This window comes from Pelobates fuscus, chromosome 5 (genome assembly GCF_036172605.1).
Source record: "Pelobates fuscus isolate aPelFus1 chromosome 5, aPelFus1.pri, whole genome shotgun sequence".
In the NCBI taxonomy this organism is placed as follows: Eukaryota; Metazoa; Chordata; class Amphibia; order Anura; family Pelobatidae; genus Pelobates; species Pelobates fuscus.
The window spans coordinates 54,196,230-54,212,373 of NC_086321.1; the positions used below are offsets into that span (position 1 = coordinate 54,196,230).

The following is a 16,144-nucleotide window of genomic DNA, read 5'->3' on the forward strand; positions in this document are numbered from 1 at the left end:
AGAGGAGTTGGGTACCACAAGAGGATGTTCATGCTCCTCGCCTTCGCAGGGCATTTCACTCCCGCTTTCCATCTCACCCCGGCTCCTTCCGCCCGGTGGGCGTATCTGAGAGGGGGGGTACTGTCAGGGTACCTGAAGCCTCTACCTCTGAGAGAGGTAGAGACTTAGAAGTTTATCCGTCCGGACGGCATGTCTTCTCGGCCCCTCGCGGTTCACTCGGTCTTGCTAACGCCGGCCGCGAGGGAGTCACTTCCTTTTATAACAGGAGGACCGGAGGTAGACGTCATGACGCCAACCCGGAACGTCCTGTCACTCAAATCTCGGGAGACGAATCAGGACTCGCCGGAGGCGTGTCTTCTCTCCCTAGCCAGGATACTTAACAGTGGCTCTCTCATTCACTCATTGCCCTGTCGTGGTTCTAGTCCGCCTAGTCACACAGTGCTTTGTTATTCTCTTGTCTTTTGGTTCTGACCCGGCTTTGGTATTTACTCTCCTGTCTTTCCGTTATCCTTGACCCGGCTTGTCTCTCGCTTACCTGTCTTCTCGTTCCCTCGACCTCGGCTTGTCTCTGACCATTCTATCGTAGTTATACGTTAAGTCCGGCCATTCTAAGGACCGGTATACGTATCTGCTACTCTTTGTACTCTGCGTGTTGGATCCCTGACCCGATCCTGACAGTATCCCAATGATGGTACAAGTATTTGAGTTCTGAAGGCAGTTGAATCAAGACCATGCTGTTGCCTTCAGAGTCACAGTAGAAGTCTTGTGCAGTGAGTTTCACCTCCACCAGATGATAGAGTTCATCTTCATAGCAAGGTTCAGGAGTGATGTTTGGCTTGTACCACATGGTACAGAAGGCATATCCTGCTCCCTCGCAGAGAGGTGTTTGTCCATCATAAATCCGGATGCATTTTCTTAATGGTACCAGTAAGAAGGTAGATGTAGGTTTCATCCATGATAAACCCATAGTGGATACCTCCCTCAGGTAGTGGGAGAAGAGTGGACGGATTGAGAACTTGACATCTTTGTATGGTAATGTTGTCAGGTAACAGGAGATGACATTGAAGACGTAGGTGCCTTGCAGGAGACACATGCTTGAGTTGTACTTGGTTGATGATGGCAGAAATGTCAACTAAAGGGTGGCCAAGGACCAGGTCTGCAGTTCTTTCAATAAGTTCTCTTGCTGCAAAAACGGCCCGAAGACAAGAAGGGGTCCCTCTGGCCACGATATCCAGCTGGCAGGAGAAAAATCCAATAGGCCTTTGACGGCCTCTTAACTAATTTGTTTGAGTAAGGACTCCTGTAGCATGGCCTTGTCTCTCAGAGACAAATAACTTGAAGGGTTTGGAATAGTCTGATAGGCCTAGAGCAGGAGCAGATGCAATGGCACGTTTTAGTGTACCGAAGTTGTCTAGTGCCTCATTGGTCAGGCAGAATGGGTCTGACTTGAGTGCATCATAGAGTGGTTGCATGAGCAGAGAGGCTTCTGGGATCCATGCTCGGCAGTAGAAAATGAGGCCTAAGAAGGCATGTAGAGATTTTGAAGTCCTTGGAGGTGGAATTTCCAGTACTGCTCTAACTCGGTCGCGGGTGAGATGTCTAGTACCTTGGGATAGACAATGACCAAGGAAGATGACAGTAGGTTGACACAATTGAAGCTTGAGAAGTGAAGCTTTGCATCCTTGGTCTGCTAGATAGCAAAGGAGATTAATTGAACATTCTTCTGTTGTGGGTATGTCATCTCCACAGAGCAGCAAATCATCCACATACTGGAGCAGGACAACATTTGGATGGTCTGCTTGCCATGGATCAAGGATTGAGCACATGGCCTTTGCAAATTGACTTGGAGAGTTTTGTGCCCCTTGGGGCATGACAGTCCATGTATACTGTTGCATTTCATGTGTGAAGGCAAACAGGTATTGGCAGATTGGATCCAGGGGTACACTGAAGAAGGCATTGGCCAGATCAATGACTTTGAAGTATTTTGCAGAAGGTGGGACCCCACAGAGCAGAGTGTGTGGGTTTGGCACAATTGGGGTGTCCAGGACTGTGGCTTCATTCACTGCACGGAGATCCTGGACCATTCTGTACTTCTCTGGTTCACCTTTTGGAGTCTTCTTCTTCACAGGAAACAATGGGGTGTTGCACTTTGATTCACATTTCATGAGAGCACACTTCTCCAAGAGTGCTTTGATTTGAATTGAAATAGCTGCAGCTTGAGCTGGTTTTAAAGGATATTGTGGTTTCCTTGGTAGCTTTGCTCCTGGAATGAGTTTCACCACCACAGGTGGAACCTTTAGGTGACCTATGTCCTCTGGGCCTGAGGACCACAGTTTTGCAGGTACTTGTGTCTTCAGTGAATCAGGGAAATTGGACCTCAGTTCCTTTGCTTCCCCATGGGGTTCTTCTAAATGGAGCATCAAAGGCAGGGAGCACAAGGCTGAGGTGTCTGACACAGACAGAGGGGTAGATAACTCTACTTGTCCATCTGGGGTGAAAATGATAGATGCCTGCAGACGTGAGAGGACATCAGCGCCCAACAGGTTAATGGGGCATGTGGAGGATACCACAAAACGAGCAAGCAAACTAGGGTAGTTGCCAACTCGTAATGGAGTTGTTAAAGGACTGTGTTTTGGTAGGCCATCCACTCCTACACAAGAGACATCAATATTTGACAGAAATGATGGGTCTGGCAGATCTTGTTCTCGCAGAACACTTCGGGCTGCACCTGTGTCAACAAGAAATGTAGTAGGTTGTCCTTCAATGGGTAGAGTCACAGTGGCAAGTGCCCCCCCCCCCCTTATCCCCTGAAGACACTGCCATGACAGGGGTTAATGACACAGGCTTGCCAATTTCCTAATCATCTGGTTCCTCAACAATTGGAACTGTTTTTGGGGCTTTGGGGACATGTGCAGCCTTTGTCACTTTCTTGGGCTCCGGGCATTCACCTCTGAAATGTCCTTTAGCACCACAATTTAAGCAATGTCCATCCTCGGGTTTGGTGCCTTTTGGGACAGGTCCGGTGCGGGACACCATGAGAGGAGATGAATTTGGCCTTCTAGGAGTCTGGGCAGATTCCAGACCTCTAGCAACTAAGAGTAAGGTATCCAGAGGGACTACCTTATATTCAGGGCGTGCAGCAATGATTCCCTTGCGTATGGAGTCCTTGACACCTTGGACAAATGCACCAGACAGCATTTGAGAATGGATCTTGTCTGTGAGATCAAATCATAAATCTGTAAACAGTTGAAACAGTCTTGCATGAAACCTTTCCACTGATTCTCCTTTGTCTTGTACAATATCAGTAAGGCCAGCAGCCTGATCTGCAAGTTTGTCCTTAGCCCATTCCTTTAGCTGGTTGCAGAATGCTACTCCGGAGGGGTAATCAATGTCACTTATGAGCAAATCTGTGCTGAGGTGGCGGGCTATGCTGGGCCAGTATGCATCTCCGGCTTTAATAGCACAAATGCTCAACAAATCACGCCATGCAGCGGAATAAGTCTTTTGGATTTGAACTATCCCTCGGTAAAAAGGCATAGGTTGCTTTTCTGTGTCAGGGAGTGATTTCATCAGAGTACTAGCCTGGGTAGGAATAAAAGCTACATATTTAGGAGGGGCCCGATCTCCCCGGCCCGTATGTCCGAAAGGATCATCGAGGGAACGGCGAGGCAGAGGCCCCGTGGCATCCTGTGAACCCTGGGATCCCTCCTCATACTCATCTTCGTCTGTGACCTGGACCCCTCTGAGTAATGGGGCCATTTGAGGTGTCAGAACCGGGGGAAATGAGGGAATCCCAGATGCTGGGGTGGCCAGTGGATTATGAGCTTGGGGTGAGTAGTCACCGGGAAGCACCGGCATTAGGGGTGCTGGATGACTGGGGGCCGCCATATTGGAGGCGTGAAAGGAAGCTGCGTTGGGGTTAAGGGAGGTAGTGGCGGCCATGTTGGATGTGGGCACATCCGGGGCAGACTGTGCCGGATTGGGCGTGACCGGGGTCTGGGGAGTGGCTTGGGAAAGGAAGTAGGCTTGGTTTGGATAGGGCAGGGTCATAGGGTAGGGGAAGGGGTAGGGCCAGGCCATCTGGGTAGGGGTTTGGGCGGAACCTGGGGAGGGCGGGTTAGTTGGGCAGGGATTAGGGAAGGAGGTGGGACATCCGGGGTACGGAAATGAAGCTGAAGGGGTGGGAACTTGGGCTGTGGGAGGAGTGGGAAGGAGAGAGAACGGAGAGAGATTAGCAGAGGCAGGAGTAGTAGGAGGGACTGGAGTGGGTGTAGTGGGATTGACAGTAGCAGGTGAGGCGGGGTTAGAGAGCTGGGTGGATGCAAGTGGGAGGGTAGGATTATTGACGGAGAGAGAGCGCAGGGAAGGAATGGCGGATGAAATGTTAGGATTAGGCAGAGAAGGTAGTGCAGGGATGGATGAGGATGATGGAAATGTTAGGGATGATGATGGGGAAAATAATGATCCATCAGAATTCAGGACCGGACAAACAGGGGAAATGACGGGATGGGTGTTGGGAGGATTGGGAGTGGGGAACATGGTCAGTTGGCTGTCACTTATTGCTGACTGAACCTTGGGAATGGACATCCCCTGGGCGCCATTTTGGGGCGCTGGCTGAGGGAATGCCCCAGCAACACAATTATTATGATACACAAACAATTTTACACCTTTGTGATCTATTTCTTCCTCAACCCAACCTTCCTGCTGAATAGCCTTTGCTACTCTATACCATGCTTCTGCAGTACGTAATAAATCATTATCTGTAAGCTTGCCTTTCTTCTCTGTCAGTAATCTACGCCAGCTTTCTGGCTGCAATCTACCACATGAAGGCACAGCAATTTTACACACTTTAGCAATCTTTTCAACTCCCTTAACCATCTCTTCACCCTCTCTATCTTCAACTAGATCACACGCTAACCAGCCCTTACCGGGCTTACCCAATCCCTGTCCCATATCCCCCTATAAAAGGCGTCCCAGATATAGGGAAAGGAAGATGAAACAGAGTGTCTACAATGCTCGACTGCCACTCGGAAGGGTGGGTCCCCCCAAGTGTGTCTTCCCAAAACGTAGACTAGTCACTAATTTCCGCCTACCCAAGGTAGCCACGGATTGGAGCGAGGTGAGAAGTGTGTGACCAATCACTTCTCTCACGAGAGAAATAGGAGTGGAAAGTGTAAATAACACAGGAAGTAGAGTAAAAAGTAAAAGTAAAGTGAAAGTAGAGACAGACACAGGAGTTTGAATGACTCCCAATTAAAACAACAATTCAATTGAAATACAGTGCATGCATCACAGTTCAAATAAATTCAACAGTAATCCCTTTCCTTTACTCATGTGACCAAAGTCACCTCCCTCAACCTCGTAGTGTCCCCGCTCGGAGAATGACTTCCTCAAGTCTCACTACCAGCGGCCACAGGAAACTGCAACCATCTCCGACCCGAATCCTGTATAGCCTCCCTTGTTACAGCAGTCCACTAAGTGTGGCCACCACTATCCTCACCCCCGTAGCGCCCCTACGGACCCACCCGTAAGTCTCACTACCACGTGGTGCTGGAGACAGCAATACCTGCTTGAATCCACCCGCTACAAATAAAATTGGAATTCCACCAGCCTCAGCGCTCGAAGCTGGAGGGTACCACCTCTCTGCAAGCAGAGTTATGTGCACAATGAGGCTAGCTAGGCTATCAAAGTGACACCATGGGGAATCCCCAGGAAGCAATGAGTCTACACCCCTCCACAGATTCCCCCCTCCTCTTTTTCCTTACTGCTGCAGCTACCCAGCACCTAAAAGAGTTAAACAGGCAAAGAAGACCCCCAGGAAAACTTCCACAGGTCCACCCCCCTTTTTCCCTACAGCCACAGCCACGTGGCTCCTAAAAGGAGTAAACAGGCAACAGAGGACCCCCAGGCAAACACCCACAGGTCCACCCCCCTTTATCCCAAAAGGGGTAAACAGACAAACAGAGGACCCCCAGGCAAACTACCACAGGTCCACCCCCCCTTATCCCAAAAGGGGTACACAGATAAACACTCTACCCGGGCACTTAAGCTAAAGACAGGCCAATACAAACACACCCAGGCAACAGATAGACTAAATGCTGGTAAACAAATGGGTAACAACAATAAGACACCGGGCAAGATATTACCTGTCTTTGATGTCCTCCCGGTAGCAGTCACAGACACTTGGACGGGTCAATCAAAGGGGCTGGAACATACCGGATAGGCTCTGCAGTAGTCTCTACTGTGTATTCAGAGGTGATCAGTCTCTTATCCTTCCCCCAGGATTCCTCCGTCCAACAGCGTCTTCCTTAGGACGGCTTACCGGCCAGAGGCCATAGCCCGGTGCCCCACGTTGGGCGCCAAATTGATGTAGATTAATTTAGAAATAAACAAATGTGTTTAAATGTCTATCTGTTCCTGTCCAAATCTGAGATGATTAAATTGTGTATACGCAGAAGTAAGTTCACACTGACACACGGAGTTCAGGTTAAAAGCACTTCGAGAAAATTTAATGTGTTACGTGGTTATGTCAATGTCCACCCATCAATATTATTAATTGGCTCAAGAACTAAGTGGTTAGCTAGGTGTCCTCCCACCGGGAGGTGGCGTTATTCTGGACACGGGTGTGGACAGATGGCTCAAGCGCCATCTTACCCAGCACGAGGCTTACTCGGTGGGAAGGGGGGCTTGGGCGTCATTTTGGGTAGTTAGTAATGTCAGACTCGGGGTCAGGTTCAGGGTCTTTTTTATGAAAGAACATTTCATTAGAGCAGTTTTCTCATGGCCTAGCTATAGTATACTTTGTTTCATATTACAGGAACTTGATAATTCCGGTGTTAGTCATGTCCTTCTAGAAAATACATTCTCTATTCAATATTCTAAATGCTGTTAGGAAAATCTGTCATGTAATGTAGTTATAATGGAGTTAGTACAAAAAATTCAATACAGGATCAATAAAGGTTTTTAATAATTCTACATCAGCGTAAGCATTCCAGAAGGCGTTAGGGAATTGAGACACACTCAGCGAACCAATCACTCACACTCCATGACCCATACACACACTCATGGTTCCCTACCCATGCAAGCACTCAGTGACCTAAAGGTAGAAGGTGTTAAACATATAACAAAGGTGCAACAAGTGAGAGATGTAATAAGGTGCTATTATTTATAAGGAAAGTTCTATAAAGTAAAAAACTATATAAGTACCTAGTGAGAATAATAAACATGAGCAAATGACCAATATGTAATAGGCCTGGTAATGATATATATATGTGGAACAATTTGCATAATCCCTAGTTCCCGCTCTACCCCCATGGATATGTAAGTAACAAAAAATTTTTTTGTTTTTATAATGACTAAAAAATCCTCTTTATGTTAAATAAAGAATAAAATTATGTAAAAAGCAGTACTAGATTATTATTTGAACTACGTACAATAGAGATAGAATGTCCATCCCTATACCTCAGATACCACTGTGATGCTTTGTACTGTAATCAACCTAGTACTAGGGAATTATAGGAACATAGTGAAAGAACATTTTTCGTTCAGGCCCCTGGGCGAAATAGTGTCCAACCGTGTTATCCAGTACGTTTCTCTCTGTAACAGGAGTTTGCCCCGATCTCCCCCCCGAAGAGGGGTCGGTACGTGGTCAATGGCCACACACCTGAGTGAAGCCAGGGGATGTGATAGTTCCAGAAAATGTCGGGCCACAGGTTTGTCCGACTTGCCATCACGATAGGCAAGTCGGATACTCGATCTGTGGCCCCTGATTCTTTCACAGAGTGCCGTCTCTGTCTTGCCGACATAGTTCAAGCCACACGGGCAAGTCAGTTTATAGATTACAAAGTCACTCCGACAATGAATCCGGTGTTGGATTCGAAAAGTCTGTCCCGTGTGTGGATGACTAAAGGTTTTGGCAGGGATAATGTGTCCACAGGTGACACACCCCAAACACCTTACACATCCCGTGTTTTTGGAATCTTTAGATGTCGGCTTGTAGCAGTGTGTAGGGTCTGTGTTCACTAACATGTCCCTTAAATTCCTGTTTCTTCGAAAGCAAAACAGTGGTTTCTGACGTAGGCTCTTGGGAAGGGATGGATCCAGTGTAATGATATTCCAGTTACTCCGGACCGATGTGGTTAGTTCCGTGCTAGCGGTGTTGAAAAGCATTGGAAAAATTGGTCTAGAGTTGGTCAATTTGTCAGCACGTGTTGCAGGAACAGTATGGGTACTTCTGGCTTTCTTAAGAGCCTCTTCAAGTACAGGACGGGGATATCCTCTTGTTTGAAATTTCTTGTACATGATTTCAAGTTGGAGGTCACATTGATTTGCTTGGGAATTGTTGCGTAACACTCTCAGAAACTGGGAGAACGGTAGTGACATTTTCAGATGCCTGGGGTGGAAGCTCCCGTAATGTAAGATAGTATTACGGTCGGTTGGTTTAGTAAAGAGTTTATACTCTAGCTTATGGTCAATGACCATGATCTCAACGTCAAGGAACTGAACACTATGTTCATCTATATGACTGGTCATTTTGACTGGAGTAGGTAACTCATTAAGGCCTTTCGTGAATTGGGCCGCTTCCTCCAATGTGCCGTTCCATAGAATGAGGATGTCATCGATAAATCTGAAATATCTGATGACTTTATCTTCATATTGTTGCAAAATATATTTCAACTCATATTGGTACATGTATGCATTCGCATACATGGGGGCCATGGCCGCCCCCATAGAGGTCCCTGCTATCTGCAAGTACCATGAGGTCTCAAAACGAAAATAATTATTCTGCAACGCTATATCCAACAATTCCAAAACGTATTCAATAGTTGGACCATGATAGTTTGGTGACTGTGTGAGGAGATCCCGCATTGCCTGTACACCATCATCGTGTGGGATGATGGTGTACAGGCTACCGACATCCATGGTAATCAGAACCCCTTGGAAAGTTCCCACCTGCTTCAATCGTTGTAGAAGATCTGGGGTATCCTTGATACATGTTGCTAGTGCCGTCACGGGGCCCTTAAATAAGAAATCCAGGTATTTGGCTATTGGTTCTAACAGCCCCTGTACTGCAGAGACAATGGGTCGTCCCGGAGGTTGAGTCAGGCTTTTATGGACTTTGGGAAGTGTGTATATTATAGGAGACTTAGGATGTTTCTTTTGTAAAAAATGGTATAAATCCAAGTCTATGTGTCCCGCTTGGAGTCCAAAGGAAAGAGATTCTTCAATTTTTCTGGCTATTGAACTGGTGGGGTCCTGGTCCAATTTCTTATAGATTTTTGTATCATTCAATTGAGATCTGATTTCCTCAGCATATTCCTCATAGTTCAAAACGACAATACCTCCCCCCTTATCTGCCGGGCGTATCACTATGGTCGGATCTGAAGCCAAATTCTTAATCAGGGCCAAATTTTCTTTAGACAAGTTGTAGTGTTTAGGCTGGTGGCTCTGTAAAATAGAGTTCGTATCTTGCCTCACTGTTCTTAAAAAAGACTTGATGGCCACCTGAGTTGTGGGTGGATCAAACACACTAGTGGGTTTGAATCTATAGGATGTTGCGCTGTTAGAAGAAATTTGTGATTTGGTGTTACTGAAGAAATCTTTAAGTCTTAAACTCCGACCAAACTTAAAAAGTTCGACCTCCCATTGAAAGTGATTAGGGGGGGTAGTGGGTATGAAAGAAAGGCCTTTACTCAGGATGTCGATTTCGGTCGGGGTTAGTGCCCGTTTTGATAAATTGAAAATGGGGATTAATTGCGCCTCGGAGGTTTGCCCTTTGGACCAGTGGACTCGTCCTTTCTGTCCTCGCCTGGTGAAGGTTCTTTTCCTAGCCTGTGCATGCTCCTTGTCATCGTGGTCGGTAACCTGGTTGTATCTTGATGCATTGTCTCGTCTAAAAAATGGGCCGATGGGCCCGCCTGGTTCCCTTCACCCTCTGAGGCGGACTCCCCAGACGTTACATCAATAGTCGGAACATTCGGTTTGGTAATCCTTTTGCGATACCTCCTCGGTCTCCCCCTGTACTCGCCTGACAACCATCTGTACACTGCGGACTCTTGATAGTCCTGGTGGACCCTCTCCATTTTCTGCCGTTTGAACTTAATCAACTGGTTTTTGTATTTAAGGAGTTCCTCACTCAATTTCAGTGTGATGTTGTTCCCTTCTTGTGTATCAAGCAGTAATGCATATTCATTCTCCACTGTCTGGATCTTCCTTCTGATGTCTACCAGGTCATCCTTAACATCTTGAATTGTTATCAACATGAGATCCAGAGAGCACTTATTCAGAACTGCAGTCCAGTCCTTGCAAACCCTTGCCTTTGTCCTCCCTATAGTGGGTATATTTCTTACTCGAAAACCCCTTGGGATTTGTTTTGCTCTGTGGTAGTCAGAGAGAAAGATTCCGTGGAGATCCAAGTCAATTTCTTTCTTCTTCAACTTGAGAAGTTTGAAATACACATCCTTTAGTGTTGTGGTAGTGGGTAATTCTAGACTAGTCGTACTCCACAGGATCTCTGCCGCTTGTGCATCACTAAATTGTAGTATGGTGGCCTGAGAGTCACATCCGCCTGCTTGGGTAAGGAAGTTCTCCATGTCCACACACTGGACAGTAACTATAGTACTGGTCACCAAGAGGTATTAAGGTGGTCGTTCCACTTCAAGTTCTAAATAAAACTTAACTTTTATTAGCTTAGATTAAAAAATCAAATGAGTACTGTTGCTTTAAAAAATAAAAATAAAAACAAAGTATTTCCAGCAAATTCAAGCTGAAAAAAAACAGAAAGTCCCATAGGAAGCTGCTATCCCTTCAAAGCTAGGGAAATTGTGCGCAGGATGCACAAAGACTCTGTGGGTGCATAGAAAGGGTATGTGCCAAACACCCTATATGTACAAAGACGAGAGGATATTCTTGCACTCCAACAAAACAATATTAAGGTACCTGGTGCTCTGGTAGCAAAAATCATAAATATCCAAAAAATACCGGCACTCCAGGAATTCTCAGTGATACAAGTTTTCTTTTATTCAGTTCAGGACGTCAACGTTTCAGCTCCTCATGGAGCTTTCATCAGGACAACTTAAACAATGAAACAAGCAAGCTTATATAGGGAGAATCTAAATTAGTAAACTTACATATTCAGGTGTTTCACCTCCATTCCCGCCATCGGACGGACCACAGCTGCCTGCCGTATCAGCACACTACACTTCCGGGTTCCTGGCCCACATGACCAGATCCGAGGTATCTGATTCGCCGACTGTCGTTACCGGGCAACCAGGGACGCCAACGTCACTATGGTCAAACCCTTTACTTACGGACAGCGGCATGAGTCAATCCTCCCAAGCCCTTCGGTGTAAAAATGTGTTGCCGTGGCATATTTATGATTTTTGCTACCAGAGCACCAGGTACCTTAATATTGTTTTGTTGGAGTGCAAGAATATCCTCTCGTCTTTATATATATATATATATATACACCGGTTACAGTGTATCTATCTATATACAGGGTACAATGTATCTATCTATATACAGGGTACAATGTATCCATCTATATACAGGGTGCAATGTATCTATCTATATACTGGGTACAATGTATCTATCGATATTCCGGGTGCAATGTATCTATCTATATACTGGGTACAATGTATCTATCTATATACAGGGTACAATGTATCTATCTATATACTGGGTACAATGTATCTATCTATATACCGGGATCAATGTGTCTATCTATATACTGGGTACAATGTATCTATATACCGGGTACAATGTATCTATCTATATACTGGGTATAATGTATCTATATACAGGGTACAATGTATCTATCTATATACCGGGTGCAATGTATCTATCTATATAAAGGGTACAATGTATCTATCTATATACTGGGTACAATGTATCTATCTATATACTGGGTACAATGTATCTATCTATATACCGGGTACAATGTATCTATCTATATACAGGGTACAATGTATATATCTATATACTGCGTACAATGTATCTATCTATATACTGGGTACAATGTATCTATCTATATACTTGGTACAATGTATCTATCTATATACTGGGTACAATGTATCTATATATATATATACACCGGTTACAGTGTATCTATCTATATACAGGGTACAATGTATCTATCTATATACAGGGTACAATGTATCCATCTATATACAGGGTACAATGTATCCATCTATATACAGGGTGCAATGTATCTATCTATATACCGGGTATTATGTATCTATCTATATTCCGGGTGCAATGTATCTATCTATATACAGGGTACACTGTATCTATCTATATACTGGGTACAATGTATCTATCTATATACTGGGTACAATGTATCTATCTATATACAGGGTACAATGTATCTATCTATATACTGGGTACAATGTATCTATCTATATACTGGGTATAATGTATCTATCTATATACCGGGATCAATGTGTCTATCTATATACTGGGTATAATGTATCTATATACCGGGTACAATGTATCTATCTATATACTGGGTATAATGTATCTATATACCGGGATCAATGTATCTATCTATATACAGGGTACAATGTATCTATCTATATACCGGGTACAATGTATCTATCTATATACCGGGTACAATGTATCTATCTGTATACAGGGTACAATGTATCTATCTGTATACAGGGTGCACTGTATCTATCTATATACCGGGTACAATGTATCTATCTGTATACAATGTATCTATCATGTTTACAGTTTGCACAAGAGCACCTGGATGTTCCACAGCAGTACTGGCAAAATATTTTGTGGACAGATGAGACCAAATTTGAGTTGTTTGGAAGAAACACACAACACTATGTGTGGTGAAAAAGAGGCACAGCACACCAACATCAAAACCTCATCCCAACTGTGAAGTATGGTGGTGGGGGCATCATGGTTTGGGGCTGCTTTGCTGCGTCAGGGCCTGGACGGATTGCTATCATCGCAGGAAAAATTAATTCCCAAGTTTATCAAGACATTTTGCAGGAGAACTTAAGGCCATCTGTCTACCAGCTGAAGCTCAACAGAAGAGGGGTGTTGCAACAGGACAATGACCCAAAGCATAGAAGTAAATCAACAACAGAATGGCTTAAACAGAAGAAAATACGCCTTCTGAAGTGGCCCAGTCAGAGTCCTGACCTCAACCCGATTGAGATGCTGTGGCATGACCTCAAGAAAGCGATTCACACCAGACATCCCAAGAATATTGCTGAAGTGAAACAGTTCTGTAAAGAGGAATGGTCAAGAATTACTCCTGACCGTTGTGCACGTCTGATCTGCAACTACAGGAAACATTTGGTTGAAGTTATTGCTGCCAAAGGAGGTTCAACCAGTTATTAAATCCAAGGGTTCACATACTTTTTCCACCTGCACTGTGAATGTTTACATGGTGTGTTCAATAAAACCATGGCAACATTTCATTCTTTGTGTGTTATTAGTTTAAGCAGACTGTGATTGTCTATTGTTGTGACTTAGATGATGATCAGATCCCATTTTATGACCAATTTGTGCAGAAATCCATATAATTCCAAAGGGTTCACATACTTTTTCTTGCAACTGTATCTATCTATATACTGGGTACAATGTATCTATCTATATACAGGGTATAATGTATCTATCTATATACTGGGGAAAATGAAATATATATATAAATAATTATATATAAAACAATATATACTTTATCCCAGATCCCAGGTTCATTTATATTTCTTGCTAAAAACGTTATGTTTTATGTTTCTTGTTTTTAGTTTCATATTTTTTAGACTTTTTGTTGTTTTCTGTAAACAATTGTAAAATCCTCAATATAATTTTAATGAAACAAAAAAAACTGTATGTTTGTCTCTGTCTTGGTTTTAGAGTGGCACTTGCAGAAAAGGCAGTATGCTTGTCAGCCAGAGGACTCGACCCCGTTGCAGGGAAGTGAGAGGACCAGACCCTCACTCTGTGGCTGTGGTAAGTCACTGTACCTCTTATAGGCCACGTTATTCAAGGGATGAAGCCATTTAAATGGATGCACCTCATTGCTGTGTCTCTGTAAAGGCTAATGTTAAATTTCAAAGCTTCTCACATAGTTACAAATTGTTTAGGTAGACCTTCATGCATAGCACTGATATACTACAAGGAGCACTTCATATGAATGTTTTGTTCCATGAGTTATAGAACGTACAAGAAAGTGAACAACTAGACCCCCTGCAAATCAAGAAAATATTATCATGTACCAAAATGAAAAAAAATGTCAGAATATATATTAAAAAAAATGTAACCTATGCAGACTTGTAGTCAAAAGCAAAAAAGTAATAAATACAATTTACCTGTACTCTATCCCAGATCCCGTTGCACATTTAAATAGCAGGAGGTTTTTTTAATATCATTCCAATCGCCATTTAAGGGTAAGCTCACATGTCACGTCAAGACAAATCCTCTCCAGTAAGTATTACTCTAGCAATTCATTTTTCTGCTTTTAGCTAAAAACAAAATCTCTATTGAATTAGAAAGAGGTATAGTTATAAACCTCTACGCACTTATTAACCCTTAACATTACACACATAGTGTGGTCAGCAGCACTATAACATGGTTGTGTAACACAGAAGCACATTCAGATATTCAAACTGGAAATATAGGTGAATTTGTTCATTTCACTTTAAATTCACTTTGAATTCCCAAAAGTTCTCACTTTAGCGAATAATGCTGATATATTGTAACGGATCACCTGGCACCCCGACTGGGCACCTCCGTTAAAGGATGCTCCTAGCGCTCCTGAGGACTTCAAGCACTGCAGCAGACACCACAACCACCGAATCTGAGAAGCATATGAATGCTCTCAAGCCTCTGAATGCTGGAGACAGTTGAATAGGAAAAACCATGCGAATAGGCTTACACTCCTAGCAGTCAACTGGAACAGCATGCAATAAATCCTTCCCCCAATAATGAGACGACACTTCACTTTGAGGGTAAAACAGGAACTCTCGACTGGCACATCCAGCCTGGCTTTTATTACAATTGTACACATACAGGCCACACCCAGGGGGAGGCATAAAATAACCAGTCAGATACATGGTACAACCCACACATCCCCTCCCCTCAGATAACCAGTTAACATAATAATACAGCCAGGAAAACTACAGTTTTTATACATGTGCTATAACTTTAAATCCATACATCCATAAATAAACATATTTAGAATCAGCACACTTTAAACATACACCCTTCCAAAAATCAGACAAATCCCTCCAGAGGATCAAAAGTTAGCTGGAGGTCCCTTTATGACCGACCGCAAGCACATTTTCCTGCCCAAAACAGGACCATAGATTTGGGCTGTGCGGTCGGTCAATTTCATGCGGAAAAAACAACTAAGTCCCATTTCGAACGGGACTTAGTCTCTGGAGCTGAAAAACGAAGTGTAGGAGAAGGTAAGGGTCAGCGGTGTTCGGTAAAATGTGTAGCCGATTTCAGTTCCACAGAATCTTCGACTGAACAAAGATGGCTGCCGCCACGTGTTCGTTTGCATGAACTGCGGCCACCCAGTGGTCGGCAATTAACCTGCAGTAACCTCACAGCCTGGGAGGTAAATTGCCTGCACACTTTAACTTCTGGGTGGTCTGCCTGTGTGGTACTTGGTTCAGTAAGCCCTATTTACTGAACCAAGCGGGAGAAAGCCAGGGGCAAGTTATTTTACAGGTCTGGGGACATAGTCTTAAAGGAGCATTGTTCACCAAAGTTACAAGATGTCCCCAGACGGTTCTTAAAGGGCCATACACACCGAATAAAAGTCCATACGTTTTCAGGGGCCATAGTCTTAAAGGGTATTGTTACCCAAAGTCTCAATATGTCCCCAGACAGTTCTTAAAGGGCCAGCAGCAGTACAATAAAATACCATTCACTGTGCTTAAAGGGCCAGCAGTCGCACAATAAAATACAATATGCCCCAAATAACCCAGGGGCCATAGTCAGCAGGTAGGAGGCGGGCAAACAGGCTTCTCCAGGGCCCAGTGGCGAGGTTGGTTTCGCCACATATATGTAATGTTGATTGTTTAATTTAGTGTATAGAATTCCTGTTTATGAGGGTGGGGGGGGGGGGGGGAATTGAGGACGTTTCTTAAAAAATATGACAAATGTAATTGAAATTAAATTT

General features: G+C 44.2%; 1 protein-coding gene across 1 annotated transcript in view; it reads left to right on the forward strand.

Moving 5' to 3' along the window:
* Positions 1 to 16,144, forward strand: part of CFAP53 (cilia and flagella associated protein 53) — a 43,767-nt gene that overhangs the window by 13,198 nt on the left and 14,425 nt on the right. The window contains exon 2 of the mRNA XM_063456800.1: positions 13,870 to 13,965. Coding sequence (XP_063312870.1) covers positions 13,894 to 13,965 — 72 coding nt within the window. The 5' untranslated portion in view covers positions 13,870 to 13,893. The remainder of the gene's footprint in view (positions 1 to 13,869; positions 13,966 to 16,144) is intronic.